The sequence below is a fragment of the Heterodontus francisci genome, chromosome 6 (genome assembly GCF_036365525.1).
Source record: "Heterodontus francisci isolate sHetFra1 chromosome 6, sHetFra1.hap1, whole genome shotgun sequence".
NCBI classification, from domain to species: domain Eukaryota; kingdom Metazoa; phylum Chordata; class Chondrichthyes; order Heterodontiformes; family Heterodontidae; genus Heterodontus; species Heterodontus francisci.
Genome location: NC_090376.1, coordinates 57,521,152 through 57,544,024, shown reverse-complemented (window position 1 = coordinate 57,544,024; position 22,873 = coordinate 57,521,152). Strand labels below are relative to the sequence as shown.

The window sequence follows — 22,873 nt, the reverse complement described above, 5'->3', positions numbered from 1 at the left end:
TGAGCTTTATAATACAGATATAAAAAGGTACACACTTTACATGTTCTTGCATTGTCAGCATTGGAATTTTGTTTGTCTCCAAATCAAGATGAGTAATGGCCTTGCTGAGGAACCGAATATGATTCCCTTTTCCTCAGTAGCAGGTTCAGCACCAATATGCCCGAGATGAAATGCAGAGAGACCCTTCTTCATTTCTGTGATATTGGCCGGAATTTTACGCCGCCCCAGCGGGTCCGGAAGGTGGCATGGGGGGCGGCGTAAAATTGAGCGGCAGGCTCTGGGAGGCCTACTTGCCCCAATTCCGCCTCCGGACAAGTTTTAAGGTGGTCAGGTGGGGGGGAGGGCGGGGAGTGGAAAATGGCCCGCCCCACCCGAGGCCACTTAAGGGCCCTCACCCGCCTCCACGGGTATTTTACCCATGGCAAGCAGGGTGCGCTAGGGACGTGAAAAGGCGGCCCAGTGATAGCTGCCGGCCTTTCCGCGGCCCGGGTGGGGCATGGCAGTCAGGCACAGGGTGCCTGATTGAGGGCTGCTCCCGCCTCCCAACCCACCCCCAGGACCCAAGATACCCCCCTCCCCTCACAGGACCACTCCAGCCTCACCAGGGAAGGGACCGATCCCCCTTGGTGAGGCATGCCCCTACTTACCTTCCCTCCTCGATCCATGGCGTTGGCTGGGCTGCCGTCCCAGCAGTGGCCACCGCTCCCGGTGGCGCTGCTGGACCGCTGATTGGCCAGCAGCTCACTGAGGCGGGACCTCCTCCCTCAAGCGGGTGGAAGTCCCGCTTCGGGACAATTAAAGCCTGGGGATCCGTAAAATATGGGACGGATCCTCAGGCTAGGTGGAAACGGGTTCGCCACTGACTTTCATGTCGGAGTCTGGCTCCCCGTCCATCCACTGTAAAATTCTGGCCATTGGGTCCAAATCCAATCCAATCAGAGTTACAGTCCGCACTGCTTATAATGGACACGCTGGTGTCAATGCAATTTGCCTGCTGTATGCAGTGGCCAGTATATCCAATATTCCACCAGTAGACGTTTTCATTTTTACACTGTAAAGCTATATTGAATAGACTCAGAGGGGCACTGACAAATTATCAAAAACTGGACTAGAGGGGAGATGAGATTTATTTTAAACGCATGGAATGCATTCCCTGTAACTGCAGTAGAAGTAGATTCCATAGTAATTTTCAAATGTAAATTGGCTAAACAGTTGAAGAGGATATAACTGCAGGGCTCTTGGGGGAGGGGGAGAGTGAACTTATATTTATATAGCACCTTGAATGTAATGAAACGTCCCAGTGCACTTTACAGGAGTATCATGAAAATAAGAATGACGCCAAGCCACAAAAGGAGATATTAGGTCAAATGACCAAAAGCTTCATCAAAGAGGTAGATTTTTAAGGAGTGTCTTAACAGAGGAAAGCGAGGTGAAGAGGCAAAGAGGTGTAGGGAGGGTATTCTAGAGCTTGGGCAACTTGAGGCACAGCCATCAATGCTGGAGCCCATAAAAGTCAGGGATGCACAGGAGGCCAAAACTGGAGTAGCACAGATAACCTGGAGAGTTGAGGGGCTGGAGGAGATTAAAGATAAAGAGAGGGGGGCGGGGGGAGCGAGGGGGAGGGGGGCGGGAGAGGAGCGAAGAGGGGGCGGGGGAGGAGGAGGAAGAGAAAGGGGGAAGAGAAAGGGGGAAGAGAGAGGGCACGGGGGAGAGGGAGGAGGGGAGGTGGAGGAGGAGGGGAGGTGGAGGAGGAGGGGAGAAAGGGGAGGGGAGATGGAGGAGGAGGGGAGGGGGGGAGAAAGGGGAGGGGGGGAGAAAGGGGAGGGGGGGAGAAAGGGGAGAAAGGGGAGAAAGGGGAGGGGGGGGGAGAAAGGGGAGAAAGGGGAGGGGGGGGGAGAAAGGGGAGGGGGAGGGGGGGGGAGAAAGGGGAGGGGGAGGGGGAGGAGAAAGGGGAGGGGGAGGGGGAGGAGAAAGGGGAGGGGGAGGGGGAGGAGAAAGGGGAGGGGGAGGGGGAGGAGAAAGGGGAGGGGGGAGGGGGAGGAGAAAGGGGAGGGGGAGGGGGAGGAGAAAGGGGAGGGGAGGGGGAGGAGAAAGGGGAGGGGGAGGGGGAGGAGAAAGGGGAGGGGGAGGGGGAGGAGAAAGGGGAGGGGGAGGGGGAGGAGAAAGGGGAGGGGGAGGGGGAGGAGAAAGGGGAGGGGGAGGGGGAGGAGAAAGGGGAGGGGGAGGGGGAGGAGAAAGGGGAGGGGGAGGAGAAGGGCGGGGGAGGAGAAAGGGGAGGGGGAGGGGGAGGAGAAAGGGGAGGGGGAGGGGGAGGAGAAAGGGGAGGGGGAGGGTGAGGAGAAAGGGGAGGGGGAGGGGGAGGAGAAAGGGGAGGGGGAGGGGGAGGAGAAAGGGGAGGGGGAGGGGGAGGAGAAAGGGAGGGGGAGGGGGAGGAGAAAGGGGAGGGGGAGGAGAAAGGGGAGGGGGAGGAGAAAGGGGAGGGGGAGGGGGAGGGGGAAAGGAGAGGGGGAGGGGAAAGGGGAGGGGGAGGGGAAAGGGGAGGGGGAGGGGAAAGGGGAGGGGGAGGGGAAAGGGGAGGGGGAGGGGAAAGGGGAGGGGGAGGGGAAAGGGAGGGGGAGGGGAAGGGGAAGGGGAGGGGGAGGAGAAAAGGGGAGGGGGAGGAGAAAGGGGAGGGGGAGGAGAAAGGGGAGGGGGAGGAGAAAGGGGAGGGGGAGGAGAAAGGGGAGGGGGAGGAGAAAGGGGAGGGGGAGGAGAAAGGGGAGGGGGAGGAGAAAGGGGAGGGGGAGGAGAAAGGGGAGGGGGAGGAGAAAGGGGAGGGGGAGGAGAAAGGGGAGGGGGAGGAGAAAGGGGAGGGGGAGGAGAAAGGGGAGGGGGAGGAGAAAGGGGAGGGGGAGGAGAAAGGGGAGGGGGGAGGGAGAAAGGGGAGGGGGAGGGGGAGGAGAAAGGGGAGGGGGAGGGGGAGGAGAAAGGGGAGGGGGAGGGGGAGGAGAAAGGGGAGGGGGAGGGGGAGGAGAAAGGGGAGGGGGAGGGGGGAGGAGAAAGGGGAGGGGGAGGGGGAGGAGAAGGGGAGGGGGAGGGGGAAAGGGGAGGGTGAGGGGGAGGAGAAAGGGGAGGGGGAGGGGGAGGAGAAAGGGGGAGGGGGAGGAGAAAGGGGAGGGGGAGGGGGAGGAGAAAGGGGAGGGGGAGGGGAGGAGAAAGGGGAGGGGGAGGGGAGGAGAAAGGGGTGGGGGAGGGGAGGAGAAAGGGGTGGGGAGGGGGAGGAGAAAGGGGTGGGGGAGGGGGAGGAGAAAGGGGTGGGGGAGGGGGAGGAGAAAGGGGTGGGGGAGGGGGAGGAGAAAGGGGTGGGGGAGGAGAAAGGGAGGGGGAGGAGAAAGGGGAGGGGGAGGAGAAAGGGGAGGGGGAGGAGAAAGGGGAGGGGGAGGAGGAAAGGGGAGGGGGAGGAGAAAGGGGAGGGGGAGGAGAAAGGGGAGGGGGAGGAGAAGGGGAGGGGGAGGAGAAAGAGGAGGGGGAGGAGAAGGGGAGGGGGAGGGGGAGGGGGAGGAGAAAGGAGAGGGGGAGGAGAAAGGAGAGGGGAGGGGAAAGGGGAAAGGGGAGGGAAAGGGGAGGGGGAGGGGAAAGGGGAGGGGGAGGGGAAAGGGGAGGGGGAGGGGAAAGGGGAGGGGGAGGGGAAAGGGGGGGGGGAGGGGGAGGGGAAAGGGGAGGGGAAAGGGGAGAGGGAGGGGAAAGGGGAGAGGGAGGGGGAAAGGGGAGGGGGAGGGGAAAGGGGAGGGGGAGGGAAAGGGGGAGGGGGAGGGGAAAGGGGAGGGGGAGGGGAAAGGGGAGGGGGAGGGGAAGGGGAGGGGGAGGGGAAAGGGGAGGGGGAGGGGAAGGGGAGGGGAGGGGAAAGGGGAGGGGGAGGGGAAAGGGGAGGGTGGAGGGGAAAGGGGAGGGGGGGGGAAAGGGGAGGGGGAGGAGAAGGGGAGGGGAGGGGGAGGAGAAAGGGGAGGGGGAGGGAGAAAGGGGAGGGGGAGAGAAAGGGAGGGGGAGGAGAAGGGGAGGGGGGAGGGGGAGGGGGAGGGGGAGGGGAAGGGGAGGGGGAGGGGAAAGGGGAGGGGGAGGGGAAAGGGGAGGGGAAAGGGGAAAGGGAGGGGGAGGGGAAGGGGAGGGGAAAGGGGAAGGGGAGGGGAAAGGGGAAAGGGGAGGGGAAAGGGGAGAGGGAGGGGAAAGAGGTGGGGGAGGGGGAAAGGGAAGGGGAGGGGAGGGGAAGGGGAGGGGGAGGGGAAAGGGGAGGGGGAGGGGAAAGGGAGGGGGAGGGGAAAGGGGAGGGGGAGGGGGAGGGGAAAGGGGAGGGGGAGGGGAAAGGGGAGGGGAAAGGGGAGGGGGGGAGGGGTGGGGAAAGGGGAGGGAAAGGGGAGGGGGTGGGGAAAGGGGGGGGGGGGGAAAGGGGAGGGGGAGGGGAAAGGGGAGGGGGAGGGGGAAAGGGGAGGGGGAGGGGAAAGGGGAGGGGGAGGGGGAGGAGAAAGGGGAGGGGGAGGGGGAGGAGAAAGGGGAGGGGGAGAGGGAGGGGAAAGGAGAGGGGGAGGGGAAGGGGTGGGGGAGGGGAAGGGGGAAAGGGGTGGGGAATGGGGAGGGGGGAAGGGGAGGGAAAGGGGAGGGGGTGGGTGAAAGGGGAGGGGGAGGGGAAGGGGAGGGGGAGGGGAAAGGGGAGGGGGAGGGGAAGGGGAGGGGGAAGGGGGAAGGGGAGGGGAAAGGGGAGGGGAAGGGGAGGGGGGAGGGGAAGGGGTGGGGGTGGGGTAAGGGGGAGGGGGAGGGGAAGGGTGGGGGAGGGGAAGGGGAGGGGGAGGGGAAGGGGAGGGGGAGGGGAAGGGGAGGGGGAGGGGGAAAGGGGAGGGGGAGGGGAAGGGGAGGGGAGGGGAAGGGGAGGGGGAGGGGAAAGGGGAGGGGAAAGGGGAGGGGGAGGAGAAAGGGGAGGGGGGGGAAGGGGGGGGGGGAGAAAGGGGAGGGGGAGGGAAAGGGGAGGGGGAGGAGAAAGGGGGGTTGGGGTGGGGGTGGGGGGTGGGGGAGGGGGAAAGGGGAGGGGGAGGGGGAAAGGGGAGGGGGAGGGGAAAGGGGAGGGGGAGGGGAAATGGGAGGGGGTTGGGGAATGGGTGGGGGAGGGGAATGTGAGGGGGAGGGGAATGGGAGGGGGAGGGGAATTGGGAGGGGGAGGGGAAATGGGAGGGGGAGGGGAATGGGAGGGGGAGGGGAAATGGGAGGGGGAGGGGAAATGGGAGGGGGAGGGGAAAGGGTGGGGGAGGGGGAGGGGGAGGGGAGGGGGGAGGGGAAAGGGTGGGGAGGGGAAAGGGGAGGGGGAGGGGAAAGGGGAGGGGGAGGGGAAAGGGGAGGGGAAAGGGGAGGGGAAAGGGGAGGGAAAGGGGAGGGGAAAGGGGAGGGGAAAGGGGTGGGGGGTTGGGGGAGGGGGAGGGGGAGGGGGAGGAGAAAGGGGAGGGGGGAGGAGAAAGGGGGTTGGGGGAGGAAAAGGGGAGGGGGAGGAGAAAGGGGAGGGGGGAGGAGAAAGGGGAGGGGGAGGAGAAAGGGGAGGGGGAGGGGAGGGGGGTGGTGAAGGGAGAGGTGGGAGGGGAAAGATGGAGGGGGAGGGGAAAGAGGGAGGGGGAGAGGGGAAAGAGGGGAGGGGGAGAGGGGGAAGAGGGAGGGGGAGAGGGGAAGAGGGAGGGGGAGAGGGGCAAGAGGGAGGGGGAGTGGGGAAAGAGGGAGGGGGAATGGGGAAGAGGGAGGGGTGAGAGGGGAAGAGGGAGGGGGGAGGGGGAAGAGGGGAGGGGGAGAGGGGAAAGAGGGAGAGGGAGAGGGGAAGAGGGAGGGGGAGGGGAAAGAGGGAGGGGGAGTGGGGGAAAGAGGGAGGGGGAGTGGGGAAAGAGGGGAGGGGGTGTTGGGGAAGAGGGAGGGGGAGTGGGGGAAGAGGGAGGGGGGAGTTGGGGAAGAGGGGGGGGAGTGGGGAAAGAGGGAGGGGGAGTGGGGAAAGAGTGAGGGGGAGTGGGGAAAGAGGGAGGGGGAGTGGGGAAAGAGGGAGGGCGAGTGGGGAAAAGAGGGAGGGGGAGAGGGGAAAGAGGAAGGGGGTGAGGGGAAGAGGAGGGGGAGAGGGGAAAGAGGAAGGGGGAGAGGGGAAAGAGGAAGGGGAGAGGGGAAAGAGGAAGGGGGAGAGGGGAAAGAAGGAAGGGGGAGAGGGGGGAAAGAGGAAGGGGAGAGGGGAAAGAGGAAGGGAGAGAGGGGAAAGAGGAAGGGGGAGAGGGGAAAGAGGAAGGGGGAGAGGGGAAAGAGGAAGGGGGAGAGGGGGTGAGTGGGGGGGATAGAGGTGGGAAGGGGGGATAGAGGGGGAAGGGGGGATAGAGGGGGAAGGGGGGAAGGGGGGGATAGAGGGGAAGGGGGGGAAGGGGGGGTAGAGGGGGAAGGGGGGGGATAGAGGGGGAAGGGGGGGATAGAGGGGGAAGGGGGGGATAGAGGGGGAAGGGGGGGATAGAGGGGGAAGGGGGGGGGATAGAGGGGAAGGGGGGGATAGAGGGGGAAGGGGGGGGTTGAGGGGGAAGGGGGAGGATAGAGGGGGGAAGGGGGGGGATAGAGGGGGAAGGGGGGGATAGAGGGGAAGGGGGGATAGAGGGGGAGGGGGGGGATAGAGGGGGTGGGGGGGGGTTGAGGGGGAGGGGGGGATAGAGGGGGAGGGGGGGATGAGGGGGAGGGGGGGGATAGAGGGGGTGGGGGGGGATAGAGGGGGTGGGGGGGATAGAGGGGGAGGGGGGGGGATAGAGGGGGAGGGGGGGGGATAGAGGGGAAGGGGGGGATAGAGGGGGAGGGGGGGTTAGAGGGGGAGGGGGGGTTGAGGGGGAGGGGGGGGATAGAGGGGGAGGGGGGTGGATAGAGGGGGAGGGGGGGGATAGAGGGGTGAGGGGGGGATAGAGGGGGAGGGGGGGGATTGAGGGGGAGAGGGGGAATTGAAGGGGGGGAAGGGGGGATAGAGGGGGAAGAGGGGGAATTGAAGGGGGTGACTGAGGGGTGGGGGGGGGGGGGGAAAAGGAGGTGGGAGCAAGAGAGAGGTTACCTCTCGACCTGACTATTCGAATGCACTCTGGCTGGCTTCCCACATTCTACTCTTAAGCAATGCATCGATTTTAAAATTTTCAACCTTGTTTTCAAGTCCCTCCATGGCTTCACCCCTCCCTAACTCTGCAGTCTCCTTCAGCCCAACAACCCTCTGAGATATCTCTGCTCCTCCAATTCTGATCTCTTGAGCATCCCCGATTTTAATTGGTCCACCATTGGTAGCTGTTCCTTCAGCTGCCAAGGTCCTTAGCTCTGGAAGTCCCTCCCTAAATCTTGTTGCCTCTCTACCTCTCTTTTCACCTTTAAGATGCTCCTTAAAACCTTCTGCCCTAATAGCTCCTTATGTGGCTTGGTGTCAAAATTTTGTTTTTTAATGCCCGAGAAGCATCTTGAGACATTTTATTCAATTAAAGGTGCTTTGTGAATAGTTAGAATCATATAAAGTTTACGGCACAGAAAGAGGCCACTTGGCCCATCGTGTCTGTGCCACTTGTTGTTGTTATGTTCTCCTACAAAACTGAGTTTTTTTTCTACTGCTGCGAGTGATGGTATGGTGTAGCCTTGTTTGACAAGCTAAAAAGAAATCCCAATTCTTGCTCCTGGATTCAGGACAAGTCCAAAATCATGCATATAATGGCAGACAACAACAATTACTTGTATTCATATAGTGCCTTTGACATATGTAACAAAATGTCCCAAGGCGTTTCACAGACACATTATAAAACAAAATATGACACCAAGCCACATAAGGAGATAAGGGCAGATGACCGAAAGCTGGGTCAAACAACTGGGTTTGTAACGAGTGTCTTAAGGAGGAAAGCGTGATAGAGAGATGGAGGCATTTCCTGAGGGAATTCCAGAGCTTAGGGCCTTGGTAGTTGAAGGCATGGTCACTAATGGTGGAGTGATTAAAATCGTGGATGCTCAAGAGGCCAGAACTGGAGAAGTGCTGATATCTCAGAGGCTTGTGAGGCTGGGGGAGATTACAGAAATAGGGAGGGGCCAGGCCATGAAGGGATTTGAAAACACTGATGTGAATTTTAAAATCAAGGCATTGCTTCACTGATGTAGGTCAGTGAGCACAGGAGTGGTGGGTGAACAGGATTTACTGTGAGTTACAGAGATTAGAATATGGGCCAATAGCATGCCTACAAATCCAGCAAGGTGAGAATAGACTTGCATGACTACAGCAACACCATGTTGCTATTTCCACATTTGGAATATTGGAATATACAAGTTCAATTAAGTCATATACTAATATAAAATCTCAAGGTATTTGGGCTGTTTGAATTTGAAAATCCAAAATAGCAAAACCCATCTCTAACCTTTACATTTATTGTATATTACAGAATACATATGGAAGATCTTTGTCTCTTATTTGTTTCTTCTTCCAAGCCCACATGTTAGCACATAATAATTTTTGATGAATTTTCCTCATGGTTTGATGAAGAAAGCAGCATGAGTTAAAATGCCTAAATCACATCCATCAAAATGCATAAATGAATAATAGGCAAGTGTAAAAAAACAAACACAGTGCAAGTAGACACAGAATCAGGCATAGACTGAAGTCTCGAGAGGAAGGAGAACAGCTCCTCCTGACCAACCAAAACAAAAGCATTATCCATCAAAAATGTCTGGTACGGGATTAAATAGCAAGCAGTGCCATATTCAGTTCTGCTTTACACATGTGTCTCATTCCTAAAATCAACCAATTTATTTTCCTCTTTTCAAAGCACACCTGACAGAAATACTTACGAACATACGAATTAGGAGCAGGAGTAGGCCATTCGGCCCCTGGAGCCTGCTCTGCCATTCATTAAGTTCATGGCTGAACTGATTATTCCACATTTCCACCTACCCCAGATAACCTTTCACCCCCTTGCTTATCAAGAATCTATCTACCTCTGTGTCATGCTAGGCCCCTACCTGCCAAGAATGAGGCACATTAATTTTGCCATGAACATTGATTTTAAACTGTTGCTGGAGCGAGAAAATGAGTTGTTAAACAGATCAGCTGCAGCTGGAAAAGATATTTCCATATTAACAGATGGTGCTTGTGTAGACAAAGGACCATGCCCTGACACATTCAACCCACAATGGATGGTGAGCACCGGACAGTGAGGGGGTGGGGAAGCGCATTCCAGGGCCTGCTGGGGTGATGCAATCCACAGGGGCCAGGACTGGTTGGATCAGCTGGTCACATGACTAACTGGCTGTCCAAGGATCTTTTGAACTAGCTCCAGAGAGTTTGAATTCAGAGAAAAAGGCCATTTGCTCCTGAGCTGAGAAGATCTCCCCTGTCTGCTCCCATCTCTTTCTCACAAGCCTCTGAATCCACTGAATACACATGAACTCCGAGAGAGAAAAGTCTCCTACAGCGGACAAGGTTTAAGAAGAAGACTGGGCCCCAATGAAAAGCACGAACTACCTACAATCAAGGACTCTACAGTGAGCTCGAACTACCGTAATAAAAGCTCTTCAGATATTGACTCACACTTTTCACTTTATTTTTTCTTCTGATATTTTCTGTCTCTATTTGCATGTGTGTATTGCGTATACATGCTAGCATGGGCACATCGTGTATCCGTAGGCACAACCCAATTAGAGTTTAAGTTCAAGTATAATAAATTTCAACTTTTCTTCTTTAAACTTAAGAAAACCAACTGTTTGTGCTGGTTTTCTTTGCCTTATAATTGAAAAGCGGTGAGCAAGGATTCACCAAGGGGGTGCTAAAAAGGGTGTGTTTAAAAATAAAACCCTGTTACGGTAAGACCAGATGAAGTCTAAGAGGGACCCCAAGACGCCTTTCTCACCGGGTCATAACACTCTGCCTTAAAAATATTCAAAGACTCTTCTCCATACTGCCTCCTATGCATTTACATCCTTCCTTAAATAAGAAGACCAGTAACGTACACAGCACTCCAGATGTGGTTTCACCAATGCCCTGTATAGCTGAAGCATAACCTCCCTACTTTTGTATTCAATTCCCCTCGCGATGAACATAACATTCTATTAGCTTTCCTAATTACATGCTGTACCTGCATACTAACCTTTTGAGATTCATGCACTAGGACACCAGATCCCTCTGCATTGCAGAGCTCTGCAATCTCTCACCATTTAGATAATCGGCTTCTTTTTTTATTCGTTCTGCCAAAGTGAACAATTGCACACTTTCCCACATTATATTCCATTTGCCAGGTCTTTGCCCACTCGCTTAACCGATCTATATCCCTTTGTAGCCCCTTACGTCCTCTTCACAAGTTACTTTCCTACCTATCTTGTGTCATCAGCAAATTTAGCAACCATACCTTTGGTCCCTTCATCTAAGTCATTTATATAAATTTTAAAAAGTTGAGGCCCCAGCACAGATCCTGTGGCACACCACTTGTTACATCTTGCCAACCAGAAAATGATCCATTTATGCCTATTCTCTGTTTCCTGTTAGCTAGCCAATCTTCTATCCATGCCAATATGTTACCCCCTACACCATGAGCTTTTATTTTCTGCAATAACCTTTGATGTGGCATCTCATCAAATGCCTTCTGGAAATCTAAGTACAATACATCCACCAGGTCCCCTTTATCCACAGCACATGTAGCTCTCAAAGAACTCCAATAAATTGGTTAAACATGATTTCCCTTTCAGAATACCATGTTGGCTCTGCCTGATTACCTTGAATTTTTCTAAATGCCCTGCTACAACATCTTTAATACTAGCTTGTAACATTTTCCTTAAGACAGATGTTAAGCTAACTGGCCTGTAGTTTCCTGCTTTCTGTCGCCCTCCCTTTTTGACTAAAGAAGTTACATTTGCTATTTTACAATCTAATGGAACCTTCCCCGAATCTATGGAATTGTGGAAAATTAAAACTAACGCATCAACTATCTCACTAGCCACTTCTTTTAACATCCTAGGCTGAAGTCCATCAGGACCTGGGGACTTGTCAGCCCGCAGCTCCAACAATTTGTTCAGTACCACTTTCCTGGTGATTGTAATTTTCTTGAGTTCCTCCTTCCCTTCCATTTTCTGACTTATGGCTAATACTGGGATGTTACTTGTATCCCCAATAGTGAAGACAGATGCAAAATATCCATTCAATTCATCTGCCATCTCCTTATTATCCATTATTAATACATCAGACTCACTTTCTATAGGACCAACGCTCACTTTGTTAACTCTTTTGTTTTTTTAAATATCTCTAGAAACTCTTATTATGTCTTTATATTTCGAGCCAGCTTTCTCTCACACTCTAATTTTACCTTCCTTATCAATCTTTTCATCATTCTTTGCTGTTTTTTTATATTCTGTCCAATCTTCTGACCTGCCTCCCACCTTTGCACAATTATACATTTTTTCTTTGAGTCTGATACTATCTTTAACTGCTTTTGTTAACCATGGATGGCAGGACCCACCCTTGGAATTTTTCTCTCTCGTTGAAATGTATCTATTCTGTGTATTCTGAAATATCCCCTTAAATGTCTGCCACTGCATTCTCTATCGACCTATCCCTTAACCTAATTTGCCAGTTCACTTTAGCTAGCTCTGCTTTCATGTTCTCATAATTGCCCTTATTTAAGTTTAAAGTACTAGTCTTGGACCCACTCTTCTCTCCCTCAAACTGAATGTAAAATTCAATCATATTATGATCGCTGCGACCTAGGGGCGCCTTAACTATGAGGTCATTAATTAATCCTATCTCATTGTACAATTCCAGGTCTAGTATAGCCTGCTCTCTGGTTGACTCCAGAATGTACTGCTCCAAGAAATTATCCCGAAAACATTCTATGTACTCCTCTTCTAGGCTACCTTTGTCCATCTGATGTTTCCAGTCTACATGTAGGTTAAAATCCCCCATAATTATCGCTGTACCTTTCTGACAAGCTGCCATTATTTCTTGCTTTATACCCCAACCTACAGTGTGGTTAATGTTAGGTGGCCTGCACACCACCCCCACAAGTGACTTCTTGCCTTTATGATTTCTCATCTCTACTCAAACTGCTTCGACATGCTGGTTTCCTGAACTTAGGTCATCCCTCTCTATTGTGCTATCATTATTAATTAACAGAGCTACCCCTCCACCTTTTTCTAGCTGCCTGTCCTTCCTAAATGCAAGGTACCCTTCAATATTCAGGTCGCAATCTATGTCATCCTGCAGCCATGTCTCTGTAATGGTTATCAGATCGTACTTATTTATTTCTATTTGCACTCTCAGTTCATCTGTTTTGTTTCAAATGCTACGTGCATTCAGCTACAGAGCCTTTAGTTTCGTCCTTGGTATTTTTGTAACTTCTAGTCTTACCTGTTGATTTACTATTAGATTTGTATGCTCTGTCCTTTCCTGTCACAATCTGTTCATCATTTCCCATATTAATACCTTTCTCGCTTGCCTTGTCTCTACTCCTTGATTTACCATATTTGATCCCTTGCTCCCACGATTCAGTTTAAAACCCTCTCTACTTCCCTAGTTATGCGACTCGCTAGAACACTGGACCCAGCACGGTTCAGGTGTAGACTGACCCAACGGTACAGCCACCACTTTCCCCAGTACTGGTGCCAGTGCCCCACGAACTGGAAAAATAACAAATATATGTTCATTGCAGTACTGCTAGAGACCGTCCAAGTATCTAAATCTTGCTCCTGAAGGAATGAATGAAAAATGGAAGAAAATCAGGAACAACAAAAATATCGTTAGCTGAGTGTAGTCTGAAAATTGTACACTTTTCATTGCCATGTTTTATCTGAATTTTTACTCTTTGGCAATGTGCTAATTTCATGATCAATCAAATCCTCAACATCGGATTAAACTAGAGAAGAGAAGGAAACCTTGCTGAAGTTCTCTGAGGTCATTCTAAATGTATATGATCTGACTATTGGTCAATCAGGATATAGTTTTATTCGAGTAACTGTTTGCAGAGTCTACTTTTATTAACAAATTCTGGATGATGAAAGTAGAATGAAGCCAAAGAGAGCTTCTCACCTTGTGGAAAAGATCTGGGAAAGCCCATAGACCGTGAAAGAAGATTATTTTTGCTGAGGAATTCAGGGTGAACTAAAGTTGTATAAATTAACAAGAAATGCTAACTGAGACTTATTTTTGCACAAGTATGGAGCCTAGGTTAAGAACCCAACACAAGGTAAAGTGGGATTCATCTTATGAAACAATCACATCCCTGATGTCCAAGATTGGAGTTTAATCTTTGGTGAAGTTGTGCATTGTGAAATGAACAGCCAGTCTGTAAATGCAGTTGTTTAAACTTCCGCAATATCCAATTGCTACATAGGATAGAGTACATCTTACACCCATAGAAAAGAGAAAATTATCCTCACAAATGTGTCCTTAGATACAAATATTAGAACAACTCCTTAGATAACAGAAATAATTACTTACAGTTCTGCGGATATCCTTTGTGGAAAGGTCAACTAGCTTCTTGTTTATGGCCCACTCTTCATCAGCCTCCATTATAGCTTTCTTTCATAAATTACACAAGTGGTATTTTGAGTACATTAAAATGGAAGTACATTATTGTGATAAAGAAAATTAACTACATTTAGGAAAGGCATTACATCAAAAAACCAGTAGTGAAATAAATGTAAAACTACAGCATTAAAGTAGTTCCTAGTGTGGAGTCAACTATTACCATATTATGAAAATTAAAATGCTTATATATGATGTTCATGTTGGTATAAGACATCATTATTTCAGACCTCCAAGAAAATTGATGCTGTTTTCCTGGGAATCTGAGAATCCTAGGAAGATTACTCACTGCATGTCTCAACACACAATCTGGTGTTTAGATTTTGTAAAACCTATACTTTTGCTACATTGAGGTTTAATTAGTAAAAATAATGTTAAATGTCAATTAATTTTATTTCAATTACAAAATGATTGGTAACTGGTATTGGTGATTGTTTGCAAACAAAGCTTATATTTGGCAACTATTTCAGAGGGAAAAGTACTTAATCTTTGAAACTACTTGGTTTGGAATATTTTAGCACGCTATTTAGTTTATATGAAATTTAAGCAAGATGATACTGTGTCATGGTCCTGTAGTTTTTTTTTCCGGGTATATGCGCTTTGCCTTTAAGGCTTGCAAAGGATCAGTATTGCTTTAAGAACCAGCAAGCCTCAGGAGTTATAGGAAGGTGCATTTTCGATGCCTTAGAAACAGCCATTTGGAGACTGCGATTCAAAGGGTGCATTCTCGTTAACATAGATACAGCCACTGGGAGTGAGTATTAAGCAATATGTTTGTTACAATTCAATTTTGAACTGGCTTTTTAGTTGAAGACAGTTTGTTCTAACAGAACACAGACACAAAGGACATACAGACAGACAGCTGTGGTGTTTAGAACCTGGAAAAAGAGCTCTCAACCATTTAAACTGAAGGAATAAGATTTTTAGTCTGTTTAATTATCTCTCAAAATTCTAAAAAAAGTCAAGCCAAAAACAGATCTCTGGTAATTTGAACTGAAGGAAAGGAAGTTAGACTGTGACAATCTTTTATCCCTTAAAAACTCCAAAGTCAGTTTGATTCTATTGTAAGTGTTTGTAAGTTGTTAATTGTTGAAATTTGCTGGAGAAGGAAAGCATCACCTACTTATATAAAAGCAAAATACTGCGGATGCTGGAAATCTGAAATAAAAACAAGAAATGCTGGAACCACTCAGCAGGTCTGGCAGCATCTGTGGAAACAGCAGAGTTAACGATTCAGGTCAGATGAAGGGTCACTGACCCGAAACGTTAACTCTGCTTCTCTTTCCACAGATGCTACCAGACCTGCTGAGGGGTTCCAGCATTTCTTGTTTTTATTTTAGCATCACCTACTGTTGGAGTTAGACTACAGACTGTTCTATTGTGGAAGAACCTTTTTTTTTCTCCCCGCATCGGACAGCTGTGAGGACTTCAAGCAACATTCTGTGAGGACTTCAAGCAACATTGGACTGTAAATTTGCAAGGACTCTAATTTTTTCTATTTTAATTGTTGTTTATATCTTCATAGTGTTTAAGAATTTAGTTCTTCTAACTAAAGAGTTAATTCGTTGATTTAAAGACACCTGGTTTGGTTAACCTCATTCGGGGGTTAATAGATGGTACAATTTGGCTGGGTCTTTCTTTAATTTGGAAAGTTTTAAATGATATGTTAGGCAATCTGTGGAGCGATGAGATTAAATTAACAGTGAGTTTTTCCCACCACAATCAGAATTATATATTTTGATTGAGGGCTTTGACTGGAGCGGTCGGTCGTAACAAATGTACAAGTTGTAATCAGGAATAGCACTCATGTATGCAATCATAAAAATAATACAATTAAACATCTATATAGAGATCATTTGGAAAACAAGTCAACTTTTAGGCTTGTTTTGAATAACACCACAGATAATATGGAATAACCTTTTTGACATACTAAATGATTCAGTGAAGTCATTTAAAATTATTGAAGGAGAACATTACTGTAGAGCAGAATGTTTTAGCACAAATTACCTCTCACTTTTATGCCTCCCTTAAAGTTTAATTTGCTGCCTGCATCGCCAGGAACACCAAACAGGTGGGCCAGACCCTCGATAACTAATTCATTGTCAGTGAACACCCTCTTTAAAATGTTGAGCACCATGACTAGCAGTCATAACTCAGATCTGTCTTTTCTCTTTACTGATGTTGATGGACCTGCTGTGTGTTTCCATTTTAGCTTCACTTTCCTTCATTGCCAGTTTTTTTTTTCATTTTATTTTCCTGTGCCTTTTCACTGCATTTACATGGGCTTTTGACTGTTCTTTTAATGCCATTTTGTGGCCTCACTGAGATCTTCAAAATATTTCAAATTTTCATCTTTTTCCAACTTTCTTACAAGTCTATTTACTGACCATTACCTGCTCTGTGCCAGAAGCTACCTTTCCTGAATATTGAATTTTGCTGTTGTTCTTTCCTCTCCCCTCTTTATTCAGTATTATTACTGGGCTCGCTTAACTTTTAAATTCTGATCAAGGAGCCACAACCAAAATTCAAACCAGTCTTTTCACTTTACAGATGCTGTATCTCTAGCATTTTCTGATTTTATTTCAGATTTCTAACATTAGATTTTTTTTAAATTGCCTTGCAAATATCATTCTCTGGGGATACTTAGTGTGTTCTGCTATTCTATCATCTTTTTCATCCTTTCTTTCCACTTAATTGGTCCGATTCTTGCTGATGAGAGTATGGGTGCACAGTCTGTTAGCAATGTCCCATGCAGCTTTGCTGAGGAGGCACTAGAAACTACATGTGTGTGACTCACCTCTTCAATTCCCTCCCACCCCCAGCCATTGGGAGATACCGTAGCCTTCTATCGGCAGAACTTGGATCAGGAGAAGAGTGGAATGAGTGTCAAATATGTGCCTGTCCTCACTCCATCTCAACAAATTGCACTAAATTTTCTAAAACAACATTTCTTAAATTTGAAAGACTAGTAAAATTACCAAATAAAATGAAACTGGAATAAAATATTTTTGCAAATTACTATACTAATATATTCTATTAAGCTACCAAAACATTCTATTAAAATATCTGAAATGATTAGTTATCAGCTCTTGTCTTAGGGATAAGTCAGTCCTGCAACAGAAACCTATTTTTGAAGCTCTTAATTATCTATCCCAAAAAACAATTATTTGAGGCATTGAGAATAAAAGCAGGCAAGTTATGCTGAACCTTTATAAAGCTCTGGTTAGGCCCCAACTGGAGTACTGCATCCGATTCTGGTCAACACATTTGAGGAAGGATGTGAGGGTCCTTGAGAGGGTGCAGAGGAGCTTCACCAGAATGATTCCAGGGATGGGGGATTTTAGTCACAAGGTTAGGTTAGAAAAACTGGGGTTGTTTTCCTTAGATCATAGGAGATTGAGGGGAGATTGAATAGAAATGTACAAGATAAGATACAGGCTTAGATAAGTTAGACAAGGAAAAACTGTTCCAATAACTAATGGTACAAGGACTAGGGGATTGAAGGTTTTGGGCAAGAGATGCAGGGGAAATATGAGGAAGAACTTTTTTACACAGCTGGTGGTAATGACCTGGAACTTGAAGCCCACAAAGGTGGTGTAAGTGGAGACAATAAATGACTTCAAAAGGAAATTGGATGGGCACTTGAAGGAAATAGACTCGCAGGGCTACAAGGATCAAGCGGGGGAGTGGGACTGACTGAATAGCTCCTTGGAGAGCCGACATGGATTCAATGAGTTGAACGGCCTCCTTGTGTGATGTAAATGATTCTATGACAGTTTCCATCATTTCTGTCAGCATTCAGGGTTTACCTTAAAGTAGATAGGAGCCATGTCTCCCAGTTCTTTTGGCAGAGGAATGCATTCATACACCATATGAAAGCGTTTCTTTAAATGCATATTGGTCTCAAAAAAGACACAGTCGAGACCTTTGTCTTCTAACATTTTCACCAAGGCTTTTCGAAAAAGCTGTTAAAAAGACAGACAGTTCAGTTCAGTCCTGTGCCGTGACAAAGGAAACAAATTACTTTTACAACCATCTAACAACAAAGTCCTGCTTTTGAACCTGGGTTAATGTTATTAAAAAATATTAGCCAGGATTCCCTTTGAATAGGGAGGGAAACATTAACCAGGTTTCCCCATGCGAAGTTGGCGTCAGAAGGTCTGAACTATTTTTGAATTTGAACACTGCCAGTCGATCTTTAGGTACAAAGCGGGTGCTTTGATGTTTTTTATAGCTCTTCCAGTCAGACGGATATCTGTTTTTCCTTGTAATTGTATAAGGATCATAATTTTCATATCTTAGCAGCTTCCCACTAGTAACAGGTAGGCATGCTGCTTACCCATTTACAGGCCTCGTGTCAATGGGTTGGCCCTGGTGTCTCCCTCCCTCCCCCAACTTCCTTCAGAAGAAATGTTGTACCTCAAATTTATAGTACAGGTTTTCAAATGGATTCCACAGACCATAGGGAGTCCATGAATGGATCCCGAGACAGAACAGAATAGTACAACACAGAAGGAGCCTATTGCCGGCTCTTACGAGGAGCAATCTAGTCAGTTCCACTCCTTTGCTCTTTCCCGATAGCCCTGCAATTTTTTCTCCTTCAAGTATCTAACCAATTCCCTTTTGAAAACTGCTATTGAATCTGTGCATTTCAAATCCTAACCACTCATTGTGCAGAAATGTTTTTCCTCATGTCGCCTCTGGTCCTTTTGTTAACTGCTTTAAATCTGTGCCCTCTCATTATTGACCCACAGCCATTGGAAACAGAACTATCTAAACCCTTCACGATTTTAAACACCTCTATCAAATCTCTTCCTAGCTTTCTTTGCTCTAAGGAGAATAATCTCAGCTTCTCTCTCCACAGATGCTGCCAGACCTGAGTATTTCTAGCATTTTCTGTTTTATTTAATCAAACATAGTTTGTCTTTAACAAATTTGTGCTGCCTCTCCTTTATTAGTGCCTGCTTGTTCAAGTAGCTGTTAATTTTCTCCTGTATCATTATTTCTAAAAGCTTTCCTAACACCGCTGTTAAACTGACTGCCTGTAATTGCCAGGTTTATCCTTCTTCCCTCTTTTGAACAAGGATGTAACATTTGGTACCAACAATGTATCTAATGAGGACTGAAAGATTGCAGCCAGCACCTCTGCAATTTATAGGCTAACTTTCCTCAGTAACTAGAATGCATCCCATCCAGAACGGATGACTTATCTACTTTAAGTACTGCCAACCTTCATCGTACCTCCTCTTTATCTATTTTTCTCTCATCCAGTTTCCTGCCAACCTCATTGTTAACCGTAGCTTTGGCAAAATCCTCTTCCTTGGTAAACACTGATACAAAATAGTCATTTAGTACCACAGACATGCCATATGCCACCATCAACAGATCGCCATTTTGGTCCCAAATTGGCTCCACTGCTCCTCTTACAATCCCATGATTAATACGCCGATAGAAGATCTCTAGACTCCCTTTTATGTTAGCCACCAATCTATTCTCGTACTGTCTCTTCGTCCCTTTTATTTTCTTCTTTTATATGTACTGCACTTTTTATATTCAGCCTGATTCTCCCTTGTACTATCAAGTTAACATTTGTTATACACCCTTTTTTTTCTTTAGCCTACTCTCTAACTCATTATCCGGGGAGCACTAGCTTTGGTTGCCCTCCCATTCCCCCTTCTGGGAATGTACCTAGACTGGACCCAAACCATTTCCTCGTTAAAAGTCACCCATTGCTCCATTATATTTTTTCCTGCCCGTCTTTAACTCCAATCTACGTAGGCCAGATTCCTCCTCAATTCGCAGACACTAGTCCTCCTCCAGTTAAGCATTTTTTATTCTAGATTGGTCCTTTCCTTCTCCATAACTAATATAAACCTTATGATACTATGATTGTTGATCCTGAGGCACTCCCAGGCTGTGATATTTTCCACTTGACCCACTTAATTCCCCAGGATTAGATTCAGTAAGGCCTCCTTTCTCAATAGGCAGGAAACATACTGGTCAAAAGGATTCTCCTGAACACACTTCAGAAATTCCTGCTGTTCTCAATCTTTAACACAATCATTCAATATTGAAGTAAAGTCTCCCATTATCACTACAGTTCTTGTACCTCTCAGTAATTTCGTTGCAAATCTACTCCTCTATCTCCTTTCCATTATTTGGTGGCCTATAAAATATACCAAGTAGCATAATACCTCCTTTATTGTTTCTCCCCTCCAACAAAATAGATTCTTTGACTCCTCAAGGACATTCTTTCTTTCTAGCACTACAATATTTTCATTAATCAAAACTGCTACCCCTTCCATTTTTCCTTCCCTATCTTTCCTGAAAACCTTGTACATAGTTAACATAACATTTGAGATTCAAGGTTAAACAACCATTTCCTTTGCCTTTTACCTGCTGGGCCTCTTTGCAGCATAGGTCAGATATATCAATGCAAATCAATGGATTAAAAAAATCTCATGATGACAGATACACATAACTACTACACAGTGTTAAGCTTTCATAGCCCATCTGAAAAAAGCTATTCAATGACAAGTGCTCCTAATAAACATGAAACTCTGAGATGAACTGTGATAACACACAAATTATTTTAATAAATTAGCGTGTATGATTTCTTTTACATCAGGAAACATCATTATAAAACCGCTGTAATGCCTTCATACTTCCTCTCATATTACCCCAGCAGGAGAAGAATGCCAAGTAACAGGCTAAGTCACACTAAGTTATACAGTCTTATATTCTGCACAGGGCAAACATCATCAGCTTAGCTTAAAAGAGATTACAAATTGCATTTTCAAATCTCATGGAGATAGTCAGGCAACACTAGACCGCTACTGAATGTGGAAAATTAATTTTTAAATCGCATAAGATGTGATAATATTTCTGTCCAATGAGTCAGACTGTCATACGTGGTAGCAATGATGAGGTAGCAGACACAGGCACTGACATTTGTATTTGAGTCAGGAGATCCAAAAGCTGTACTATACCATTATACAATGTCATCGTCCCTCTCTCATCCCATACATTTTCTGCCCTGTCCTTCCCTTGTATCCTGAAAGCATTAGTCAGGACTTACTGATTTCTATTACTTTAATGCTGACATTAAAATAATATTAATTAGAAAATCTAAGCTACGACTGTTTGTTTTGGCATTGTTCTACAAGTGCTGGTCTTCTTTCACCCCTTTGTTTTCTTCACACACGAGCCTCAGAAAAGGCTGTTAATAGTTGAGGCTGAGTGCTGGAAGGGCATTCAACCTCTGGGAACGTCACAGTCGATCCCGATTCATTCACAAGCAATGTCAGCAAGAATTATTGCATTGTGATCAGGAGCTGAAAGTCTGTCTAATTTTCCCATCCCCAATCTAGCTGAAATCAGCTAACTAAACACAACCAAGTCCTAGAACTTTCTTGGCCCATATGGCTCAGCTATTCTACTTTAATCTGCTCAGCCAGTGGAGAGAATGTAGTGCTCTAACAGGTGAGTTTTGATTTGCATTTTGAATTAGCTAACTTGGAGCATCCCTTTTAAAACTATCTAGGGAAATCTAAAAATTAAGTCTTGTCCCTTCATCAGTATGGTTGCATGCTTTGATAGTTATTATTTATAACCTTCTCCTTAAGCTTTCAAACTCAGTCATGTATACATGTTCAAAAGGTTGAATGAAGTGTTTAACAGAATGTTCATATTTGCTTTTCATTTGGAATTCACTCAAGCATACCATTGCTGCTCTACATCAATCCAAAGCACTTTTTAGTTTTCAGCCACCTTGAGAGAGTAAGTTTTGCAAAGTAAATCTTGCTGGTAATTTGTACTTGGAAAGTTCCCTGTAATGCCTCAGAATACTGATCTTACTTTAATTGAAAACAAAGTAATGTTTTAATAAAATATCATAGTTGGAAAAGTACTTTGAGGCAGATTAAAAATAATTTGCAGCGTTAATCTTACCTGTACTTCCTCCCAGATATCTTCATCCAATATGGTACCTGCAGTGTGATGCTGGAGAGGTACTATTAGGCAGTGACCTTCAGTCATTGACTGGTAATTGGGCAGACACAAATATACCTAGGGATGAGAGGAAATGTCTGAATTCACATAATTAAACCAAAATGAACAGGATGTTTTATTTTGCCTGTTACATATTCACTGCAAGTTCAATTCGTGGCATAAATATAAGTGGGTACATCATCTCATTTCTTGGTCTAAATCAAAGCATATTTCAACAAAAATTCTAAAGGTCATCATTTTATCTTGCATTAGAAATCACTAACATATTTTGTAATACTGCTTATTGGCCGTACATTGCTTCACAGTAGCAAAATGCAGATGATTTTCTAGTAAATTTGCAGTAATTACACTGCAATAGTTTGGATGCATTATGAACAAGATAATGGCTAGATTTTGCAGTCAGCGGCCAATAAATGACGCTCACCGTTCATTACAATTACAGAATTTTTGTGGGATTTTACACAGCAATTTGAAGTCATCAAATAGTTGAAACAGTGCAGTGCCCTCTACAGAGGATATGGGACCTGGGTGAACAGGATAAGCAACGACATGTGTCCACAACCAATCAGACTGAAGAATCCCTACTGAGGCGCACAGATCTAAATCAGGAAGCTTCAGTTAAAATACTTAATTCAATTTAAAATCATGTATGGAAAGTGAAATAAAAAGTGGAAAAGGAAAATGGGATTGAGAGAGATAAAAGAAACAGAAAGGAAAGTAAAAAGAGGTTTTAATTAATTTTAATTTTTAAAAATCTCCAACAATAATTAAAATCTGAAGGAATGAGACTTCATACTTTTAAAAGTAAATTTTCAGTGCCAGGTAGATTGTTTAGCTGTAATTGAAACTTATTACATTAAAAATGCACTTGCACTTGAATGGACAAGCTTTAACAGTTTCTGGTATATTTAGTGAATATCTAATGGGCAATTACCACAACGTCACACCCTTCATCGCAAAATCCAGACCATTGGCTGTGTGCTATCTGTGGCAAAATCGCACATCCATTCTTGTCAAATCTGATTGGAGATGTTCCAGGAGGTTTCATCATATTACCTCCCACCACTTACCACCCAATGCTTTCACCACTGGTCGCCTGATACATCCATCCTCATGCCTGATTCTTCATTATAGAATTAGATGATTTTAGACTGTTAACAGCCTTTTTTCATTTCACCAATATTTTTGTAACTGGTAAACAAAAATGTTCAAAGAAAATAAATATTTTTAATGTCCCTATGGTTTTTCTCCTGAGTTGCTTGCAGTAGTGTCGCTAAGATAAATCTTCAATTCATGGCAACTCAGGACAATCTTGGA

The 22,873-nt window shown here is 46.9% G+C and overlaps 1 protein-coding gene across 3 annotated transcripts in view; it reads right to left on the bottom strand.

The window, feature by feature from the left end:
* cwf19l2 (CWF19 like cell cycle control factor 2) overlaps positions 1 to 22,873 on the bottom strand; it is a 231,319-nt gene that overhangs the window by 11,588 nt on the left and 196,858 nt on the right. For all 3 annotated transcript variants that reach the window (XM_068033738.1, XM_068033739.1, XM_068033741.1), the window contains exons 14-16: positions 21,497 to 21,613; positions 17,356 to 17,511; positions 13,460 to 13,540 (exon numbers count right to left, since the gene is read on the bottom strand). In XM_068033738.1, the coding sequence (XP_067889839.1) occupies positions 13,460 to 13,540; positions 17,356 to 17,511; positions 21,497 to 21,613 (354 nt within the window). The remainder of the gene's footprint in view (positions 1 to 13,459; positions 13,541 to 17,355; positions 17,512 to 21,496; positions 21,614 to 22,873) is intronic.